The 22,429-nt window shown below is 45.5% G+C and overlaps 1 protein-coding gene across 2 annotated transcripts in view; it reads left to right on the forward strand.

The window, feature by feature from the left end:
* The window catches only part of cacna1bb (calcium channel, voltage-dependent, N type, alpha 1B subunit, b), a 152,019-nt gene that overhangs the window by 36,093 nt on the left and 93,497 nt on the right, over positions 1-22,429 (forward strand). For both annotated transcript variants that reach the window (XM_042060163.1, XM_042060164.1), the window contains exons 6-7: positions 20,131-20,255; positions 20,409-20,561. In XM_042060163.1, the coding sequence (XP_041916097.1) occupies positions 20,131-20,255; positions 20,409-20,561 (278 nt within the window). The remainder of the gene's footprint in view (positions 1-20,130; positions 20,256-20,408; positions 20,562-22,429) is intronic.

The raw sequence follows: 22,429 nt of genomic DNA on the forward strand, positions 1-22,429 counted from the left end.
ATCATAGAATGTATGTGTGCAGAGATTATAAGTGTGTTTGTTAGAAAGACCAGCTTTAAGACCTTGGTTTGCATGTTGTTCTCGTTGTGTGTTTGTACATGCTATTGTGTGAGGTATGCTAAATGTCAGGGTTTGCACTGGGTTACAACATACGCTGTGTTCTCACTGTCTGTGTATGAGTGCTGTCAGCTGTCATCTCCATTCCTCGTTGTGAAGGTGCGCTCTCTCTGGCGAGTCAAATGGGTCTCACCATCGGCTGGGCTGGAGATCGGTCAGCTCCGGTTGACGTCTGCAGATGGTTGATGACGGTTACACAAACAGCTCTCCACGTGCAGAAGAGCACTTGAGGTGATCTCTCAGGAAAGCAAAGAGAGAGAGAGAGGAAAGAGGGGATGTCTCAGAAAAGAGAGAAAGAAGGGAATGGAGGGAAGTAAGTTATGAGGAAGGGAAGAGTGAAAAGGAAAGATGCAAGTCAAAGGAAGTAAACAGAAAGAGAAATAGTCCAAAGAGAGAGAACAAAGCTGTTTGTAATGCACTAGAGATTGTGTGATTGTGTGTGTTTGTATGTGTGTTTGTGTGTGTGTGTGTGTGTGTGTGTGTGAGAGAGAGAGAGGGAGAGAGAGAGATAGAGCTGCAGATGCTATGAGTGTGGCACTCACAGGCCCAGGTGGCTCAGTGTTTCTGCTGTCAGTGATCCAGAGAGCAATTTATCTCCGCTTCTATCATATCAGGCCTTTCTGCCTCTGAGACTGAAATTGTGTGTTTGTGTGTGTGTGTGTGTGTGTGTGTGTGTGTGTGTGTGTGTGTGTGTGTGTGTGTGTGTGTGTGTGTGTGTGTGTGTGTGATTGTGTGTTTGTGTGTGTGTGTGTGTGTGTGTGTGTGTGTGTATATATCTGTATGTGTGTGTGTGTGTGTGTGTGTGTGTTTGAATGAAGATGTATGGATGTTTACATGCAGGAGTGTTTGTCTATGAAATGTGTGCTTTTGGTGGGGATTTAGGGGCTTAGTTACCAGGCAGTTTTACCCACATTGCTAGCAGCCTTTTGGCTAAATATGATGAGGTCTTTCAGCTCCGCTTCCTCTCATGGGGAAAAGAAATGCATGAAGGCATGATGGAAAAGCGCAAAAAAAATGGAAAAGCAAGAGAGAGAGAGAGAGAGAGAGAGAGAGAGAGAGAGAGAGAGAGATGCCAAGGAAGGACGGGAAGGGCACACACAGTAGAATAGAGGTGATGTGTGTGTGTAAAATGGACTTTACATCATAATACCACATAATGCACAATACTTACAGTGAAATGTGCAGAAGAAAGAACATATTTATCTTCATGTAAGAAAATGTATGTGTATAGATAGATAGATAGATAGATAGATAATTAGATAGATACTTTACTGATCCCCAAGGGGAAATTCAAAATGAATTATGATGTAATGCCCATCAGTCCTCATTGTATTTTTAACATCATCCAGACACTTTCAAAGTGTTCTGTTCTAATAACCACTCAGATGCAACAAACAGGTTCTGACCAAGCTTGTCAAGTTGACCAATGAATTTTGTCCACCTTTTACATTCTCACCCAATGAACATTTACCAGCTGGCAACATGTGACCATTTTTGGCCACACCCTCTTACATTAAATTGTTTGTTGGTTGTTGGAAACATTTGATAGTATTTTTCGTTGAATTGTTACCTTGGATTTTGGCACAAGGAATTATAACATCTAATCCTCTGTATTAATATAATGAAAACAATTTGAAACGGTTTAATTTTGCTGTAAAGGAGACAGTGATTCCTTTTCCAACAGCAACCATGGAGTCTGAGGTAACAAATCCCACTTTAGCATTGATCACGGCCTGGACCAGACTTGATTATTTCAGATGTTTCTTATCTCAAGTTTAACTTGTGTGTTTAAGAGAAGAATCCAAACCACTATCTGTGTCAAACGTTTATCTAGAATAACTGGCTTGCTAATGAACCGATAAATTCAGAAGTTCATTAGCACTATGCTATTGATATCCAATCCATGTAGGTAGTCGGTGCATGAAGGAGAGAGTGATAGGAGAAACAAGACAAAGAAGAAAAAGAGAAAGTACTTCAGTAGAGTCAGTGTATTGAAATTGCGTGCGTGCGTGCGTGCGTGCGTGCGTGCATGTTTTTATTTGTGCCTGTGTGTGTGTGTGTGTGTGTGTGTGTGGATACCAGTGGACAGTGCCAGCTGGCTGGTGTGAGAGGCATAATGAGTAACTGTGTGAATTTGTTCCTGCCAGTAGAATCTGCTCATTTACCTCCTCACCCCATAACCCATACCCCATACCTCTCCTCACTCCTAACCCTCCTCACTCCTACCCCTCCTACCTCTCCTCACTCCTACCTCTCCTCATTCCTACCCCTCCTCACCCCTCATTTGCCCCTCAGTTTCCACAGACATACCATTCTAGCCCTCCATGTACAATAGTGCAATGATGTATGTATTTATGTATTGTGTGCGTGCTGTAAAGTTGGATGTTACCGTGTGTGTTTCGTAGTAGCCTGGTTGTGACATGTTACATGTGAGAAGCTTGTTCTCTCGTATGCCCAAGACACATTTGTCTTAAGTGTCCACAGACATACTGTACCATTCCAGCCCACCCTTGGCTACACTGCACTACTCTTGGGTCCTCGGCTACCCCCGAATAAGACCAGTATTTTGGGTTTCCCTAAAGTCCATTTAAAACTGAGATTGCTTCAAATAGTGACTCTAAATGGTTAGTGCCAAAGGCACACAAGTGTTTTAGCCATCCTTATTCTCTTGGTGCAGCACAAATTGAGATGAATAGCATGGCATATTTGAATTGCTGCAGTTGCAGTGAAAATACAGACTTAGGGGTCGATTTACTAACAGTAGCGCAGTTTGTGGTGCGTCTGTTTATGCGAGTTCGGTATTAGCGCACAATCGCACATTGTGCTTCCTCATTGTGCGCAGTATTTATCAAACCAGCCGCTCATATGGTAACTAACCTTTCTCCACCCTCTACCGCAATTTACGAGCATCCACAACTGAACGGCATACTTCAATCACAAGCGCAGTTGAATGAAGTTCGCTGATAACAACATTAAAACGAATTAAACGTTTAGCGATCATGAAACATTAATACAATACATGATAAGATGTCAACAAGCTGGGAGATAATGAAGAGCAGTTGCTCTACTCAAACTACTTGTGGTAGGCTATGGAAGATTGGTCAAATCTAACAAGTAGGCAAGTTTAAGTGGATAACTTGAAAGTGAAAGTAAGACATTTGAAAGCCCAACGAAAGTTAAGGTTGCTTTAGATAAAGTACAGCGCAAAACTGGTTCTCTGAATAGGAATTCTGTTGTCTTTGAAAGTTCCTCTTATTGATGCATTTAACCATAATTTGGAGTAACACCTGCTTTTACCAGGCGGAAATATTTCACCACAGAACAGACGTGTGCTTTTATGGTTACAGTTTTCGTAAATACAGGGGGATACCTAATTAGGCGCATTTCACGCTTCTCCTCCTACATTTGAACACAAAACTCCCACTTTCCCCTGACCCTCCTCTGAATGCATATGCATGACATGGGAAAACGCAATTTGCCATTTCCAGCTCCTGCAACAGGCAGTTTGCGGTTGTTCCCAAGTGCGGCCTGTTTGTAAATAGCTCACATCGGTTACATCAGTCTTTGCGAACAATTAACGCCTGGAAACAGGCGCAAGCGGCTTGATAAATCTAGCCCTTAGAGCGCACAGCCCTACACAGTTTATTTCTTTTTTTCAATAGGATTTAAAAACCATGTTCAATATTTTACTATTTCATGCATTCCTCCTGTTGCAACATTGAGAAACATTTTTAATGTGATTTGACAGTCCAACAGCCTTTCATTTGACATGCAGGAAGCAGGTATTAAAGTTGTCTATGCTGTGTCTGTTTGGAGGCATAACAGCCAGATGGAGTCTTTCCAGGTGAGCTTTAGATTTCCTACTGTCCTGTCTTATGGCCAGGACTGTGTTAGCAGGAGAATTAATTGTATTAACAGGCATGTTTAAGGCTCTTGCATAATACATTATGGTTGTTTGCTGGACTGGGTTGGTTTAGCACAGCAGGGGGAGAACATGACAAGAAAAGCCAAATGCTATATAGAAGCCAATATCAATGTTTTATGATACTGTAAGGCTCTCTAACATGACAAAGTAACAAAGCGCCTTCTACAGGACATTCACATGCAAATGATACACACCTTAAGTATAGAAGAGAATCATCCAGTGGTGAATGAATGAAGGCCTTCCTTAATCAGAGCAGAGAGCAGAACTTCCACATCACTTTTTTCCACAGAGACTTTAAGAACATCTCCACCCCAGCCTCACCAAGCACCATATAGCACCAAGGAAGGCAGATCCATGTAGCTGTCTCTCTCTGAGCTTACAGTACCAGAACCCAGCATCAAAATAAATACTGCGTAGCATACTTAACAGATGGTTTTATTCAAATCAACTTAGAGCGCCTATATAGGTACATAAAGTACTTAATCTATGTACTATGTACTCTCAGGGTGTCACACACATGTCTTTGATGGTTTTAGGACGTGCTGTATCATTTACATGTCAGGGCGTTGTATTGCCTTGTAATACTATTATGGTGTGTTGATTACTAAGATGGCATTACATAATGCCAGTTTTTACTGATTGATGTAGTCATTGAGTATTTACTGACTGATGTTCACATCAAGCATATACTGACTGATGTAGTAATTGAGTACACAGGCAGTGGCGGCGGTGTGCTCTTTAAGCCACACGGCGACAGATTCCGCTAAACGATTCATTTAGTCTCCGCTCTGATCACTCATTATTGGCTGAGGGTTTACCCACACCTGCAGCTCTGATGTGTGATTGGCTGCTTTACGGGGCTTCAGAGGAGTGCTACTGCTTTATAGGTCCCACCAGGCTTCTCTCTGCTATTAAAGGGAAGACGCTTCCTCCACTTTTTATGGATAAAAAGCTCACTCCCCAGAGACGCGTTATACACATCACACAGAGTGCTTCTCGGTGGGCTAAATGACTACAGTACACACACCCATACACACACGCTCTCTCTCTCTCTCTCTCACACACACACACACAAACACACACACTCTCTCTCTCTCTCTCTCTCTCTCTCTCTCACTCTCTGTCACACACACACACGCACACACATATACGGAGGCACACACAAAAACCTATGTAGAAATGTTGCATTCCTTTCATGTGTTTTCCCACTTACTGACATAAGCAGACACACACACACACACTCGCTCAGAGACAGGAGGAACACTACCTGGGCCTGGGTGTTTTGGAGGGTTCAGACAGTCTCTCCCCCACAACTATCGGAGCTGCAAGCATTCCCCCTGTCAATACTCAGTTTCAGTGTCACCTTGACACAAGTCTCGTCTCACCAAGGTTCAAGATGACATTTGTTTTCTTTGCCGGTGACACACCACCCCACTAAATCCCAGTTTATCACAGCTCTCACACTCGTCTCATTTTCCTTCTCTCTCTCTCCCTTCCTCTCTCTCTCTCCTGCACTCTTTCAAATCCCACTCTGGCCCTGTTCTGATTGGCCCTAATTCCTCCAGTTTTCTTTTTCCTGACACTCTCACGCTCATTTCCCATCAGCCCACAGTGATGGTAAGTCACCACCCCGCTTCTGTACCACACAGATAGAGAAACCTCACATGACATGCCCTCAGACTTATTCTCTCTCTCTCGCTCTCGCTCTCTCTCTCTCTCTCTCTCTCTCTCTCTCTCTCTCTTTCTCTTTCTCTCTCTTTCCTTCTCACTCACTCGTTCACTCGCTCGCACACACACAAATACATACACACACACACACACACACACACACACACACACACACACACACACACACACACAGTAGTTGTTCTAAAGGCGAATGTATAGCGCTCCTTGGTTTCGTCTTTATCTCCAGGAGCAGCTCCTCTGTGGCCGTTTGGTGGCATCGGTCTTGTTGGAGTCTCTCAGCGCTCCAGCTAAGCGCCTCCTCCTCCTCCCTGGGAGCGGTAATGTGTTTATCTTGAAGATTAGCCAGGAAATGGACATGGGCTGGAGGGGTGGGGAGCCATCTACAGCCCCCCCCCCCCCCCAATACTGATCCTCTACTCCGGCTGCACAATTAAAACCATGGTTACACTGCAGCTAAATGACCTCCTTATCTCCTTCCACTTTTCTTGTACACTCCTTTCTCTCTCTCTCTCTCTCTCTCTCTCTCTCTCTCTCTCTCTTGGTCGCTGTCTCTCTCTGTCTGTCTTTTTTTCTTTCTCTAGGTTGCACTTTCTCCCTCTCTGCTCACTCTCTCTCACTCTCTGCTCACTCTCTCTCTCTCTCTCACTCTCTCTCTCGCTCTCTCTCTATCCCATCATTGTTATTTCTTTTCGTTTGTGCACTGCTCTGCTGTACCTGTTTGCCTCTGTGCACATCTGCTGTATTGGCTGTGGATGAATTGAGGCTCGGTCAGTGAATGAGGGTTATAGTGGCTTCGTCCGGTCAGCTGTGCGAAGGGCGTCGAGCTGAGCCGAGATGAGCTGGATCGCTGACACAGGAAATGAAACCAGGTCCTCGTCGGAGCCACACACCCTGCCCAAGACAGAACGAGATGGCATACAAAGAATAGAGAGGCGCTTATTGTTGGGTGTGTGTGTGTGTGTGTGTGTGTGTGTGTGTGTGTGTGTGTGTGTGTGTCTGTGTGCGTGCATGTGTGTGTGAGTGCGTGTGTGTGTGTGTGTGTGTGTGTGTGTTTAAGCATAAGTGTGCGCACAAGCCTATGGTCATAGTGTGGTCAACGTCAGGGCACATGATGTGTATAATCAGCAAAACATCTCAATTAATTTTTTTCCCCTTGAAAGCGTCTCAGTGGTGGTTCTGCTGGGGTGGTGTATTTTACTGGGCTTTACCCCCTCATTCAGCCAATTCATACAGTATTCCAATTTGATGCTCAGCTGGATTGGAACCGACTCCGACCTCCTCCATCCAGGCTCTAGCAGTGACAGTGGTAGTGTAGTCAGTCAGCTGTGTGTAGCCGTGCTCTTGAAACGGAGGCATGAGAGACGCGCGCTCTTGAAGGCACAACGCTAACCTCCTGCTTGGAGATGGAGTGGGCGGATGCTGATGAGTAGCGCCTCGGCAACAATGCCAACCGTCTGCAGCTTGACAGTCCATAGATACGGGCTTAAAGTGGGGCATGGGATGATGATGCTAAAGCCGATTCCTTTCTCTCTCTTGCATCTCTTTTCCTCCCTTTCCCTTGTGCTTTTCTGCATTGTGATTGTTGCATGACGCTGTTTCAAAAGCAATGAAGAAACAAAAGTAATGTGCATGTATCCTATTCTTTTTTTTCTCACAGATGTCTCTGTGCTGGGCTGGATTGTTTGGCACTAGGCACATATATCATATCATATATCATATCATATCATATCAATATATCATTTCTTTCAACAATTCAACATAATCTTGTGCAGAAATCAAAAGAAGGTCCATTTTGAAGACAGAAAACGAACTACGGTTTTTACTACTACCACATCGTAATACAAGCAAACACTCATTCCCACATGTGAGCAAATATACACAGACGCACAGATTTGCGGATGGAGTCTTGTGTTTGCTCCAAACCCCCAGTAGTGAGCTGAGCATGCTCTCCTCGTCTCTTCTCGTCTCGTCTCATCTCACGCGCCTGGCTCTCTCCCGCTCCATGTGTCTCCAGTGAAGAGCGCAGCTGTGTGTCTCAAAAGCCCTGATGAGAGTAGGTTTTTCTCTGCTCGCTGCCACGCCATCAGGGGGGGCCTTGTGTCTCGACAAATTGCTTCGTGCCTCCTCGAGCCGGCCGGCTTTTGTTTTCTCTCACACCGTCCAGCTGGTAGATCGCTGTTCGCTCACGTATCGCCAACCCGAGGTGGAGTGGTTGATTTTTATACTGTGTGGTCAGCATAGTTTAAAATTTCCTTTCATGTCCCCTCCTTGATGCTTAATTCTTCCTCTCCTTTTCTCCCATCATCAATAGCTTGCAGTGAATATTTCTCCTCAGCCTGACTGGGGCTCCTGGCCTCCTCCCTTCTCAGGTGGTGTAGGCTGTAGATTGAACATTGACCTTCAGGTGTTTTTTCTATTGGCATTTACTTTACTACCGTAAAACTCCAAATAATAGCCCGGGCTTTTATTTTCCCAAATCGCCAAACTGCACCGGCTAGTATTACAGACAGGCGTCTATATGAGACAGGCCTTTAATTCCCTTTACACAAAACTTTTCCTCTGCAAAGATGGAAAATATTATCGAATTAATTATTTCAAACACACTGAATGTCTACCTATATGACTAGGCTATCTGATGACAATTACGGATCATCATTCATTTAGTGTTGAGATGTTGTTCATTGAGTGAGATACAGTAAGATCCAAATAGCAGGGATAGCCAGAACAGATGAAACACGTTTTAATCAAACGTAATTTACAAAGAGATCGTATCACACTGAAAGCTCATATTTTGTCACTAGCAAATAGCCTATATCGGTCCTTTGTTAAATACAGTTGCATTATCATCCCTGACCAAAACCGTTCGGGAATTATTTATGCAAAAGTGGAACGTGCGTAATGTTTCATTCTCGCTCCTTTGGCACGAATGAAACAGCATGAGAGACCATGAACCATATCGTTTCTCCCGTATTTGGCAAATTTGACAACAGTCGACATTTCAAATCATAGCCTACTTCCAGGCGCAGGGAACATATTTTTGGCCAGGGGTGCTGAATAACACAATAATCATGGATGTCCGACCATTTCTCTCCCAGCTTCAAATTTAGACAGCTAAATACGCCATTTCAGCGCTGTGTATGAGTAGGTCTAAGAGTGAGAAGTTTTACCACTGCAACTATGCGCAGCACTTGCCACTCCAACTCATCAATAAAAAACTGCGCCCTTGACTTTACATCATTAAGCTATTTCAGTATATAGCCAGGGTTTTAGAAGATCAAAACAACCCGAAAAAATCTAAAAAACAGACCAGGCCTCTACTGGAGACCAGCCTTTAACCCAAACCTGTAGCCACACCAGGCGTTTAAAAGACACAGGCGTCTCTTAGGGACTCGGCTATTATTTGAAGTTTTACGGTATTCTCCACGGAGATCGATCGCGCTTAGGTCATGAAAACATTGCTGTAGTCTTGAAGACGGTACGCACTACGGAAGACGCTTTCCTCTGGAAACAGAGGTGTTGAAAAGCATCATGAAACCCTGTGTACGATGAACATGTTGCAGTAAATGGAAAATTGAAAGCACTCCACATTGTGTCTTGTCTATTGACCATATTAATCAAGAAGAGAGAATTATTATGTTGTGCTTTGTACTGGGTTGTGTTGGAAACATGGAGTGTGTGTGTGTGTGTGTGTGTGTGTGTGTGTGTGTGTGTGTGTGTGTGTGTGTGTTTGGGTGGGGATGGGGGATTGTTCACAGTACACTCTGTACTAATGTGTGAGTGGGTGGCTGTTCATAATAATCACACTGAGCGTTTGGGTTGGCCTGTCTGTGTGTGTGTGTGTGGTGTGTGTGTATTCCTTTCCTTGAACAGTGTTAAAGTGAGTGAGCTGTTTTATGTCAGTAGGGCTCAGAGCGCCACTCTAATGACAGAATATTTTACCTCTCATTAGTGATAGACTGAAGGCCGAGGGGAAGGTACACACACTCAGTCCAAAAACACACACATACACGTACACACACACACACACACACACACACACACACACACACACACACACACACACACACACACACACACGTTTGCCCTTTTGATGTATCATATAAACATAACAGTAATGACACAGAATAATCAAAGAAGAAGCATCTCACCTGATGTCTATTACCTATTAGGGCAAGAGTGCGTTACACTGTGTCTGTGTGTGTGGGTGTTTTATGTGGTCTAAATGGTAATGGTACATTACACCCCCATAAGATGCATGTTAAGGTGTAGTAGTCAGTTCTTTTCATCTGGCATGAACCCCATGTACAGCCTGTTCTTTGCTTCCTGACATGGTGTGAACAGACAGGCGTGTACAGATGACAGTGTTGGTTTACTGCAGGCTCTCTCAGCCACCTTATCAAAGCGCTGGTGGAGGAAGAGAAATCTATATTTTTGTTGTCACTTCTTGGTCCATGCTTCACATTTCATACATGCTATTCTATATCTGCATCGAGCACTTTTTTTTTTCCCCCGTGAGAAATATTCTTATCCAATATTTTCCGCAGCCTGAAACGGCAATTTCTCACCAAATTTGTTTTCTAACAAAGCACGTAAAACGTAAGCACGGCGGCTTTGTTTTAGCGCTGGCATATGGGAGAGAATGGGTTTCGCTTGATTTGCTTCTCTTGGAAATAAACGCTGTTGAATTTAATACGGCGATGAAAGCTGTGATATTACACCTAGCTTCATCTCCCAGTGACAAGGTTTTAGTAGCTAGAGAGATGGAGAGAGAGAGGGTGGCAGGTTTTAATGTGTGCGTTCTTCACATGCTCTTAATGAATGGGACAGCGGAAGGTCTGGCGTGAGAGTCAAACACAAAACAGTGCACAGATGCCTACTGACACACACACACGCACATGCACACACATGCGCGCACACACACACACACACACACACACACACACACACACACACACACACACACACACACACACACAGCTTATCTCATTATTAGGTATTTCAGACAAAGTAGATGTAAAGTTTCTGTCCTTTCAGTATTGAAAACAGAAAAAATGGTAACATAGCAGAGGCCATCTCCTCTTCACCTACAGTATATGCCTCAAACTCAAACACAAAGCCATTTCTCCAGTATCAATCATTCTTTCACGTAAATGTTTGGACAGTTTGCAGTCAGTTTGCAGTCAGACAGTCTGGCAGATCTTTTCACCTGAAAAGACATTTACTCTCACTGAGCACAAACGCTCAGTGAGAGTAAATGTCTTTTCAGGTGAAAAGATCTAGTGAGTCGTCACAGGACTCCTCTTGCTCTTTCTCTTTCTTTCATTTAAATGAACCTCTCTATCGCTCCATCTCCCTTCCTGTGCTTCCTCTTGCTGCCGACCAGGTAAGAGGCATTCTGAGTTCACCTCCCTGAGATGGGCTGCTTTGGTGTTTACATCCAGCTAGAAGGTACTCTAGAAAACGAGGGACACGGATGCTATACAAGCATTGCGGGATCACATCCAAGTCCCCTGCTAAGACGCATATGTTATCCATCCACGAGAGAGCAGGAACAATAGAGAGCGATTAGGGGAGGGAAAATGAAAGAGAGAGGAGAGAGAAAGAGAGCCTGTGTCAGGGAGCAGATCTGATCCCATATGGGCCAGCGAGAGGGGGTGGAGTGGGGGGGTGGGGTGGTTATCCTTTGGGGGGTCACTGGGGGGGATGTGGGGCACACACGTCAGTGAAGGCATCCGGCCAGGCACTTAGCAGCGGGGGTGTGCTTAGCCTCGGACACGGTGGCCAAATCCTTTTCATTTGCACTCGCTTCCCCCAGAACACCTGCCCACTGGGCCCTGTAATGAGGTAACGTCGTGCCATTCTGCCCCGGGGGCACCTCGGCATGCTCCTACACACACACACACACACACACACACACACACACACACACACACACACACACACACACACACACACACACACACACAAACACACACACAAACTCACTCGAGTTGGAAACAATGTGACATACTGTAGAAGAGAGGAGATGGTGCCCCCCCCTACCTTCTAGTATGGGAACTGAATGAGGAGTTCTGTTTTTCTGGGTACTGACTGAAGTAATTGTTTTAGTCACGTAATTGGTGTTGGGAGAAGCTCATGTGTCTGTGATGGGAAGTCATTTTTTTGTGGCCTTTATTTATGGGAAGTGTATGTTTTTCTCAGGGTATGATGTAGCTAATTGTTGCCAATCCTTTTTTAAAATTCGGTTATACTCTTAATAACATCACTCTGCACATTGTTAAGTGGAAAGTGACTTAGTTAGATTTCTGAGGTTATAAGGTGAAGAAAGAAAGACTGACTGTTCTTTTGCTTTTTTCATTCCTTTAATTTTCTCAGCAATTAGTGCGAGATCATCCAGGGACACATTAGCAACCCTGTGTTAATTATTCCACTATTTCACAAGGAGGAGGAGGAGGAGGAGGAGGAGAGATGGCGTCTGAGACAAGAGGGAGAAACGAGACGGATAGAAAACAGTGGAGACTGATTGGTGAGAAGGCGAGAAATCTGAGGGGATCTGAAGAGCAAGGATGAGTGAGTCGAGGAAAATTGGGGAGAGTAGAAGAGAGAGGGACAGAGAGAGAGAGAGAGAGAGAGAGAAGTGTCAGAGAGTCAGTGGGGATGAAAGTGTGGAGCAGAGGGCGGATGGGTGGAGGGAAGGGAAGGGAAGGGTAGAGAGGAGTCGGACGAGCGTGCGGGCGGCCGTGCAGTGGACGGAGCAGAGTGGGCACGCGAGCGTGGCACGAGCCGCTGCTTTAATGGAGCGAGGCGGGTACACAAACACAGGGAGGGAGGTGGGGGCGGTGGAGGTGGGGGGGTGGTACTTTGCCTCCTCTGGTTCGGCGCCAGTGCCAATGTCAACCCCTCTCCCTCTGCCAACCTCCTCCCTCTCTCTCTCTCTCTCTCTCTCTCTCTCTCTCTTTTTCTCTCTCCCCCCCTCTCTCTCAAATCACACTTCACCCCACAGTCACACCAGCACGGACACACGGCCCCACGCCAGCGTCCCAGGAACACAGGATTCCATTAACACCTCCAGCCACATGTCCCATCTGTGTGTGTGTGTGTGTGTGTGTGTGTGTGTGTGTGTGTTTGTGTATGCGTTTGTGTATGCGCGTGCACGTTTGTGTGTTTTGTGGTGGATGAGCTTCTAAAGGTTTTTTCCCCATCTCCATCCAGCCGCGGTGGAATGATTAGGGGGAGATGGCAGTTCAGTTCAGAGATCAGTTTGGAACCCCCCCAACCCCCACACCCCCACCCTCCCAACCCCCACACCCCCACCCTCCCAACCCCCACACCCCCACCCCCACACCCCCACCCCCCCAACCCCCACACCCCCACCCTCCCAACCCCCACACCTCTCTCTTCGCTGCTATATTTGCCTCTGCTTGGCTGCCTCTGCTTCATGCAGGAGTGTGCTGGAATGAGGGAGAGTGAGCGCTGTTTAGGCCTGTCTATTTGTGGCTTCCGTGCGTGTGAGTGAGTGTACATTTGAATTGCCATGTGTGTCAGATGCGTTCTTGTATGTTTGTCTGAATTGGTGCATATTGTATGTGTGTGCGTGTATGTGTGTAAGTGCATCAGTCAGTGAACATTCTTTGAAGTGTGTGTGTATGTGTGTGTGTGTGTGTGTGTTACACATTGTGAATCGCCATATGAAGCTGTGCTGCCAGACAGGCATATTTGATCCAAATGGCCCATGGCAGTCAGGATGCCTTCACCAGGCTACTCTTCCCAGGCATCGTGGGCAAATGCCAGCCTCCTCTGCCACGCCATCTCTGCGTGGCGCACCAGGGCTTGATCCGGCCCACGCTTGGCATCAAAGCCCGGCTGCTCCCGTGAAAAAAAAACAAAAAACCTGAGGAACCTGGAGGGAGGCAGTGCCACTGACCACAGCAGCCACAAGAGCAACAGCACCGAGGCTTACAAGTCCAGCCTTCTAATAATATCCATTAGAGCTGGCCATGGCCAAATGTTCACAAAATGACTTGGCTTTGAAAGACTAATGCTGTTCAGCTAGTGATTAGCAGATACAGTACAACAACAAAAAAAAAAGAAATAGAGTTTTCATTGCTTGTGGAGCAATTTGTTTTGATTGCAGTTCTGAATGATCTCAGTCTGTTTTACTGTTTTACTGCTTCAGGAATCGTCTTTTCTCTTCCTCTTTCTCTCTCCCTCTGTCTGTCTTTCTGTGTCTGTCTTTCTCTGTCTTTCTCTGTGTGTGTGTGTGTGTGTGTGTGTGTGTGTGTGTGTGTGTGTGTGTGTGTGTGTGTGTGTGTGTGTGTGTGTTGTCTGCGCGTGCACGCGCTCCTCTGTTTTTTTAATGCTGCTTCTTCCACCCCAGTGATCCTCCCCTCTGCTCTGTCGGTGACTCACAGACGGCCATATTCGGGAGCGTTTCTTCAAAAACCGAGCGAAAGCCCTCCAGCTGTAGCAGGGCTCTTCCGTGGCTCTGTCGGCTTCTGTTTTCATCCTCCCATTCAGAGAGCAGTTGCTCATCCACACGTTTGCCTTCTCCCTCCATTCCCAGACGTCTATGGTCATTGAGACTGTCAGGCAGGCGGACTGGTTGTCTGTTGTTACGCTTTCTTAGGGATTTCACTAGTGCAAATTATTTTTATCAATAATGTTGGCCAGTAATATTGGAAACTGTTCATTAGGTTTGTGATGGGTTTCAAAAGCTCTGGGCCATGTTAATTTGCCAGTATAATTATGTCTCTAATTAGTTATCTGGTATACTGTGTATGTGTGTTACATTACACTTAGCAGACACTTCTTGACCAAAGTGACTTACATATGTCAGCTATATTACAAGGGATCACATTGTCCCCGGAGCAGCTTGGGGTTAAGTGCCTTGCTCAAGGGCACAACGGTGGAAGTTGGGAATTGAACCAACAACTTTCAGGCTACTGCACGCTATCCCAGCTCCTTAACCACTACACTACCACCGCCCGTGTGTGTGTGTGTGTGTCTGTGTGTCTGTGTGTGTGTGTTTTGGTAAGATGCTGTGACTTTTCCCTATCTGGCCTAGCCTGTAGTCAGTGTCCGGCTGTCGCTGATGGCTGACCACTGTTTGAAGGTGTGGGAGTGAGGGAGAGACCTGTCTGAGACACAGACGTGTGCCAAGTCAATTCCCCCTCTCCTTGTCTGAGGTTCACAGTAATTACATCCACAGCCTCCCAGTAGACGGCCAGTGCTGGCTAAAGTTCTTATTTGACTTTATGTCGGCTGTTTAGTCTTTTTCTGCTTCAGTCTTTCTCTCCTTACCTCTCTCTTGTTATCTTTCTTTTTCCTTTCTTTTCAATATGTGTCATATCATGTCTCCCCACACCTCTTCCTTCCCTCTCTCTCAGCAAATATTTTGCTTTAAACCTCTCTCTCCACTCTCATTCATATCTTTTTGAGTTTTGACAAGTGTGTGTGTGTCTGTCTGTGTGTGTGTCTGTGTGTGTGTCTGTGTGTGTGTGTGTGTGTGTGTGTGTGTGTGTGTGTGTGTGTGTGTGTGTGTTTGTGTGTGATGGATCTTCTGAGCTGATGTGTCTAGACAAAGCAAACACCCACACACTGGCATCATACACCCTAACCTGCACCACAGCTGTGAATGGAAGACACTGCACATATCAGACACTGCACACATCATCAAAAGTTTGCAAACACAACACTTGCAAGGGTACAAATACACACACACACACACACACACACACACACACTGTGCAGACACTCATACTTAAGAGCTACTACTTAGATCAGAGAGTTTCATCTTTTGTCCAGCCTTTGGGTGAGAGGGCTTTGGTTCAGAGATGCATGGTGACCCTGGTAATGGATTTCTCTTTATTAATGCTCGGCTCACACACACAAGCATTGATTAGTACTTTCCCCATTTGCTGTGTTCTTCCATTGTCAGCATGGTACTGAAGTCTGGGATTTATGATGATTGATGAAACCATTCTGATCCAATATTAGTTTGTATGTTTGTTTGCTCATAATCTGTTCCATGGATGAGTGATGGAGAGTTATCTTCAGGCTAGTTTGAATTATTGATTATCTATTGTCGGCAGTAGGAACAGTTGTTTCCATGGCTGTGGGAAGTCCACCTGTTGAACTGGACACAGCATAGGTATATGTAGTATATGTACTGTATATATATCTATGGGACACACACCTCCTGTGAAACACAGTGACAGAAGCACACAGTAATGAATACTATGTGCGCGCCTGTTCTGGCAGGGATTACTCTGTCATAATACTTTAGGTTGTTCAACGGCTTCATGTCCAGAGGAGTCCATCGCCCCTCTGTCCTTCCCTGCTGGACTGTTTCCAGGTCACTGAAATGACTATTGATGTGACCTGACCTGGGAATTGTATTCCTGGTTGCAGACATAACACATAATCAGGTGTCTTTGTACATTTAAGAAGTCTTTCCTCCCTCCATCTCTCTCTTTCACTCTCTTTCTCTCTCTCTCTCACACACACACACACACACACACACACACACACACACACACACACACACACACATACACATACACACACAGTCACGCATGCGCCCTCTTTCTCTCTCATTCACACATACCTATACACATATACACATATATACACACACACACACACACTTCTCTCATGCACAGTGAGCTCATTTAAAAGAGTGTCAGGTCTGTCGGCAGCCTCCCTGCTGCACTGGAGGTAAATCAGACTCTGTCAATCACTGGCGCTGTCTGGGGGGGGGGCAGTGTACTAGCTGCTGGGCAGGCCACAGTGAGTAAATATAGACCCATGGGGTCCTGGGAATACGCATCAGACTAGCCAACCTCATACCAAATTAGGGCTTAAGCTCTCGACACTCCCACAAACTCCCAACGGCAGTCTGGATTTTCGTTTGTCTGTTCCTGAACTAGTGAATTCATTTGTTCCTGAACTAGTGAATTCATTAGTGAACTAAGTGAATTCATTTACTTTCAGAGTGGAGGCCTGAGTCATGATGCAAATCATCAGTGTCATTTGGAGACTGATTTGCTTACATAATTGTGCAGGCGGTTTAGGAGGGATGGGTAGACAGTGTCCTTTGAAGTGTGGACCTAATTGCTGTGGCCCTAAGAGAGGGCAGTTATTTGACCGTTTGAAAGAATAACAGAGGCTATCAACCAAGCCAGTGGAAGAGAATAGCGATGGCAAGGGATGTTGTTTTATTATGTACTGTTGAATAAATTTGATAATTCATGAAATAACTGAATATATAAATTGATGGTTACCGTAAATGGCCGGTCCTTTCCCTTTCTGATGTTTTTGTTTGTTGTCTGATGTTTTCAGAATAGCAATGTGGAGATGCTAAAGAACTTGGGTCTTGAGTAGTCTTACAGTATGTGCAATGGACAGTTGATAGCATCACCCTCCTTATTTCCTGCCCCACACAAATCTGCAGCAGCAACGATAAGCAGGATATTACAAAAAAAACACTCCTCCCTGTGACGAGCAGGTCATCCACCTCCCTGTAGAATTCTCCCCAATCATATGAATGGAATTCTGTCTGTCTATCTTTTGCTGGCCTTATCGTGGCCACAAGGGTGTTTTTTATATCCACAGTGAGTCATCGTTTCAGGAGTGACGGTCCCTTGGGACATTATTTTGAGGCATTATAGATGATAGAGGCAGTGGGATGGCAAGGATGAACTGCTAACTTCACAGCAAAAGGAGAGTCTGCTTTATTACTCTGGATGCTTCTGGATTTGAGTGCACTGGATTTTCGAGTATGATAATAGTCGGTGTTATCCCCATACAAATCATCTTCTTTGAGATCAAATTCTTTCAAATGTTGCTTAGTCTCTGACTTCCCTGATTTCAGAAAGAGTATGATTTACAGGGAGGCTACACCGGAGTGTTTTAGTTGCAGACCCAAAGTAGGCCATAGGTTCAGTTTCTATTGATGTGCAAACATGATTGTGGACTTTTGCACTGATCTCTTCACTGGGATTAAGTGTGAATACTCAAAGGAAGTGTACTTGGAGAGAACAGGTACCCTAAAAAAGCTTTTATTCTCTTCTTTAAGATCATTTTGCTCAGATTTTCCTAGCAAGAAATACAAAAAGCAATTGATTCAGAATGACTTGCCTGACAGTAATGGGAGATTGTGGAAGCTAATGCAGAACTGGTAAAGTGCAAATTGCGTCCCTCCATCCTCCTGTTTGACCCACAGGTGTTGATGCATGTCCAAGTGCTTTGCTTTTCTCTCTGACCCTCTCTGCTCAGCTCCTCCTGGGCTGTGAGTAGCCCACCATGAGAGCACACAGTCCTGGAGCAATGTGGCCTTAGCACTCCGGCCCCTCAGACTGCCCATAAAGCAGCCCGTATTCTTGATTAGATTATTGACCTATGTAGGAATGGTTCTATTATGGTACTTTTGTTGGTCTTTTGTTGTGTTATATTATTTTCCCCTTTTGCCTTTTTACTGTGTGTCTGTGTGTGTGTGTGTCTGTGTGTGTGTGTGTCTGTGTGTGTGTGTGTTTGTGTGTGTGTGTTGGTTTGTGTACATAGTTGAGTGTGAGTGAGAGAAAGGCAGGGGGTGGTGGTCATGTTGCGACAGCTCTGTCACATTTAATGGAGCTTATCTGCTCTGCCCCCCGACTCTCCCCATGATCCCACAACCCTTTAGGCTTTTTCATCTCTTCTCCTCTCTCTCTCTATTCCTCTATCTGCTGTTACTTTAGTTTAGTCTCCTCTGTTCTGTCCATCTTCTCCACCTCCTTCTCCATCCCTCTCCTCTCCTTGTTTTTGTTCACTCCACTTTCATTCCCCCCTCTCTTCCCATCTTTTTCTCTGTGCCTCATAGTGTGTACTACTGTGTGTGTGTGTGTGTGTGTGTGTGTGTGTGTGTGTGTGTGTGTGTGCCAGCTGAGTCCCTGTGGCTGAGGGCGAGCGCAGGACTGGCCAGTGAGCTGCTCCTTTCTGCCTAGTGTCAAAACAACAGCCCCCCCCTCCATACCTCCTCCATCCCCCCTCCACCCCCCCAACCACCTCCTCCATCCCCCTCCACCCCCCCACCACCTCCTCCATCCCTCCATCCCTCCTCCATCCCTCCTCCCCAGATGGATCTCCACTCCAGCACTTGTTCTTCTCTATTCCCTTCGTCTCTGTCTGTGGTGTCTCCTCATCCCATCTCTGTCTACAGTATGTTGTCTCTGTGTCTCTAAAATGGTTCATTCTCTCTTGTCCCCCACATTTCCTCTCACTTTGCCTTTTTTGCCCCCGCCTTTTTCCCCTCAAGTCTTTTTGGTCCTAATTGCTCTTCGTCTCCCTCTGAAGCAGTGAGGGTAATTAGATCAGATCATTAGGAAGATAGTTGGGGGTTTGCTCTTGGCAAAGTACTGTACAGTAGAGCAGCTTTTTCACACATGTATGTGCGCATGCCTATCTTGGTTAGGATCAGTTGGAACTGGCTCCTTGTGTTTGCCATAGACATCTCAATGTATTCCCAGTGATGCTGTAAGAAGCAACCTTTTGAATGCTGTACTATAAGAATACTGCATGCTTTGTTTGATTTAAATACAAATTTAAATACACCCACACAAGAGGATGCTTCTCTGCTTCACTGTTCTTTTATGGGTTTTTTTATGTTTCACAGGAATTTTTATCAAATGTAGTTTGTTTTATTTATGTCATTTTATTTATTACATATCTTATTAATATTTGTATAATATAAGTTTTTTGCCTTAATGTATCCATAGATGCTGTCATGGTATTAAACATAAATTGCTACTACTACTATGTGTTACACAGGCTTTGGTTGATGAAAGTGGACTTTTTTGTGTTATGGGTAATTGTCTTGTCCTGTGTGTAACACAAGAGCTCCTATGAGCTTGGTGTGGCTTGGCTCTGCTGTGTTGCCTTGACAACGCGTACAGCCTGCCATCCCGTGATGGGATTAGATTAGATTATGCTGATGTTCCACTCGGGCTGCTGGGGAGTCTGGAGTCAGCATGGTCTCTTGCCTGGCTGCGCTCACAAGCGTGGGCGCTCGCTTTGTTAAGATCCCACACTGACAGGCAGGCAGGGATTGTGTGTGTGTGTGTGTGTGTGTGTGTGTGTGTGTGTGTGTGTGTGTGTGTGTGTGTGTGGGTGGGTGTACATTTGCGAAACTCTGTCTCTCTGTGTGGTTATGAATTCTTGTGTAATCCCTTCATATGAGTTGCAGGTGTGTGTGTGTGTGTGTGAAGAGTGGCTCTAAGACAGTAAGAAAAACATTTCCAAAGCGTGAAAGAGAAATTGTGAACGCAGTCATGTAAAATACAGATTTACATGTGCCGTCTTCACCATGAGCAAGTGTTCCAATAGAGAGCAGACCGCTGACATCCTATTCCTCTGTGTGTTTACAGCATTCTGACCGTAGCGCAGAGTACCGTAGGGTCTGCAACCGACAAAGTAGGCTCCGAGTTCGACTTGAGGACCCTGCGGGCTGTGAGAGTGTTAAGACCCCTGAAGCTGGTATCGGGTATCCCCAGTAAGTGCCTGACTATAAAAAAAATAACTACTTTTTTTTTTTTATTGCTCACCAAACATCTAATTTCGAGCGCAGTAAGAGATTTACGTATTGCAGATATATAGAACATGCTGATGTGATCTCTGAATCTTCACCCCCCCCCCTTGTCTGTAGGCTTGCAGGTGGTCTTGAAGTCCATCATGAAGGCCATGGTTCCTCTGCTGCAGATCGGCCTGCTGCTCTTCTTTGCCATCGTCATGTTTGCCATCATCGGTGTGGAGTTCTACATGGGCAAGTTCCACACCACCTGCTTCAATCTTGACACAGGTAGCTGACAAAGTGCTAATTCTAATTTGTTTATAATTGACAACCAATGGTTGCAAATGTCTGTTGCTAGCAACTCTATGAAGGTGTCAGGGACCAAGGTTTGCTCTACTGTATATCTGCTGGCTGCCATTACACATAGCCATGTGTATTGTATTACATGATTTATGTAGGATTTCTGGGAAAAAACGGAGTAGGTTTGGTGGTCTGCCAATGCACATTTCTGCTGAGAGGAGTACATTCATTACTTTCAGTTTATTTGATCAGCTTGGCTACAGTGGCTGAAGGTAATGCTGCATCCAGTATATGATTTTGAATTTACAAATTACAGCACCTGTCTTGAACTGTAACCAAAACCAAAATGGGTAGGATTTAAACTGGGAAGTGACTGAAACTGTCTTTTTGAAAGGCTATATGAAAAGTGAGTGGGTACATTTTGGCCCACACGTCCAGAAGTGTGAGGAGGAGTGGGGATTCATCAGCTTATCCAAAACCTTCCGCAAATCTCGCAGTCCACACACACACACACACACACACACACACACACACACACACACACACACACACACACACACACACACACACACACACACACAAATACACACAAACACACCACACACATTCTAACTGGCAGTTTATAGCAGAGGAGAGGGAATCTGTCATGTTTTTTTACACAGCCCACTCACCACCCACTGCCCTGGAGGAGATGTGTAGAGGCCTGTTTTCTAATGCAGACGTTCTCACTTCACGTCTGTCTGCTGCTCACGCAGACCCCTGTGGAGAGGACCGGAGTGGACTTGTCAGAGAGAGAGAGAAAGAAAGAAAGAAAGAAAGAGAGAGAGAGAGAGACAGACAGACAGACAGACAGACAGACAGAGAGAGAGAGAGAGAGACAGACAGAGAGAGCGAGAAAGAGAGATAGAGAGAGAGAGAGAGACAGAGAGAGAGAGAAAGAGAGATAGAGCAGCTGCAATTGGCAGAGAGATCTCGAGAAGTAGACCCATCTCTGATGCAGCACGGTTGCATAACATATTGGATATCAAAGTGCAGGTCACTGGTCAAGGACAGTCTGATCTGGCAAGAGGGACGTAGTGTCCATATAATGTTTTTAGGTAACGTTGTGGCGAGTGGGGCACACCAATCACGTCCATGCAGTTGCTCAGGTGGACTGGTGTGTCAGGTGTGATCCTGCTCCATGGTAATTACAGCAGTGTCAACCTTATGTAAGATGACCCATCAGCACCAATCAGACTCAATCAAGACATCAGTTTATCTAATAACGGAGAAGGTGTGTCCAGACCACTCTTTGCGTGACGTGAGGGGTTTTGACAGTGTGTGTGTGTGTGTGTGCATGTGTGTGTGTGCATGTGCGTGCATGTGCGTGCACATGCGTGCATCTTTAATTAGGCAGCAGTGGTAACAAGGCTTCTTGTGACATCATGAGTGAAATGTTGACAGCTGCAGGCAGACGTGTGTGTGTGTGTGTGTGTGTGTGTGTGTGTGTGTGTGTGTGTGTGTGTGTGTGTGTGTGTGTGTGTGTGTGTGTCTGTGTGTGTGTGTGTGTGTGTGTGTGTGTGTGTGTGTGTGTGTGTATGATTAACATGCTCGTAGGTTTGTCTTAAGATTTTATGTATCCTTTGGCTCAGTATGTGTGTCCTGTATGTATGTATGTATGGGTGTAGTGTCCTGTGATTCCTCAGTCAGCCAGTGTATCAGTGAGAGTTTTCTCAGTGGAAGTACAGCATGAGTTCCTGATGAGTACAGCAGGAACTATTACATGGTATTATCAGGAGCAAATTAGTATGCTAATGTAATTTCACTCAGCCCCCCCCCCCCCCCCCCCCCTCCCCTTCACACACACACACACACTC

The sequence above is a fragment of the Alosa sapidissima genome, chromosome 13 (assembly GCF_018492685.1).
Source record: "Alosa sapidissima isolate fAloSap1 chromosome 13, fAloSap1.pri, whole genome shotgun sequence".
NCBI classification, from domain to species: Eukaryota; Metazoa; Chordata; class Actinopteri; order Clupeiformes; family Clupeidae; genus Alosa; species Alosa sapidissima.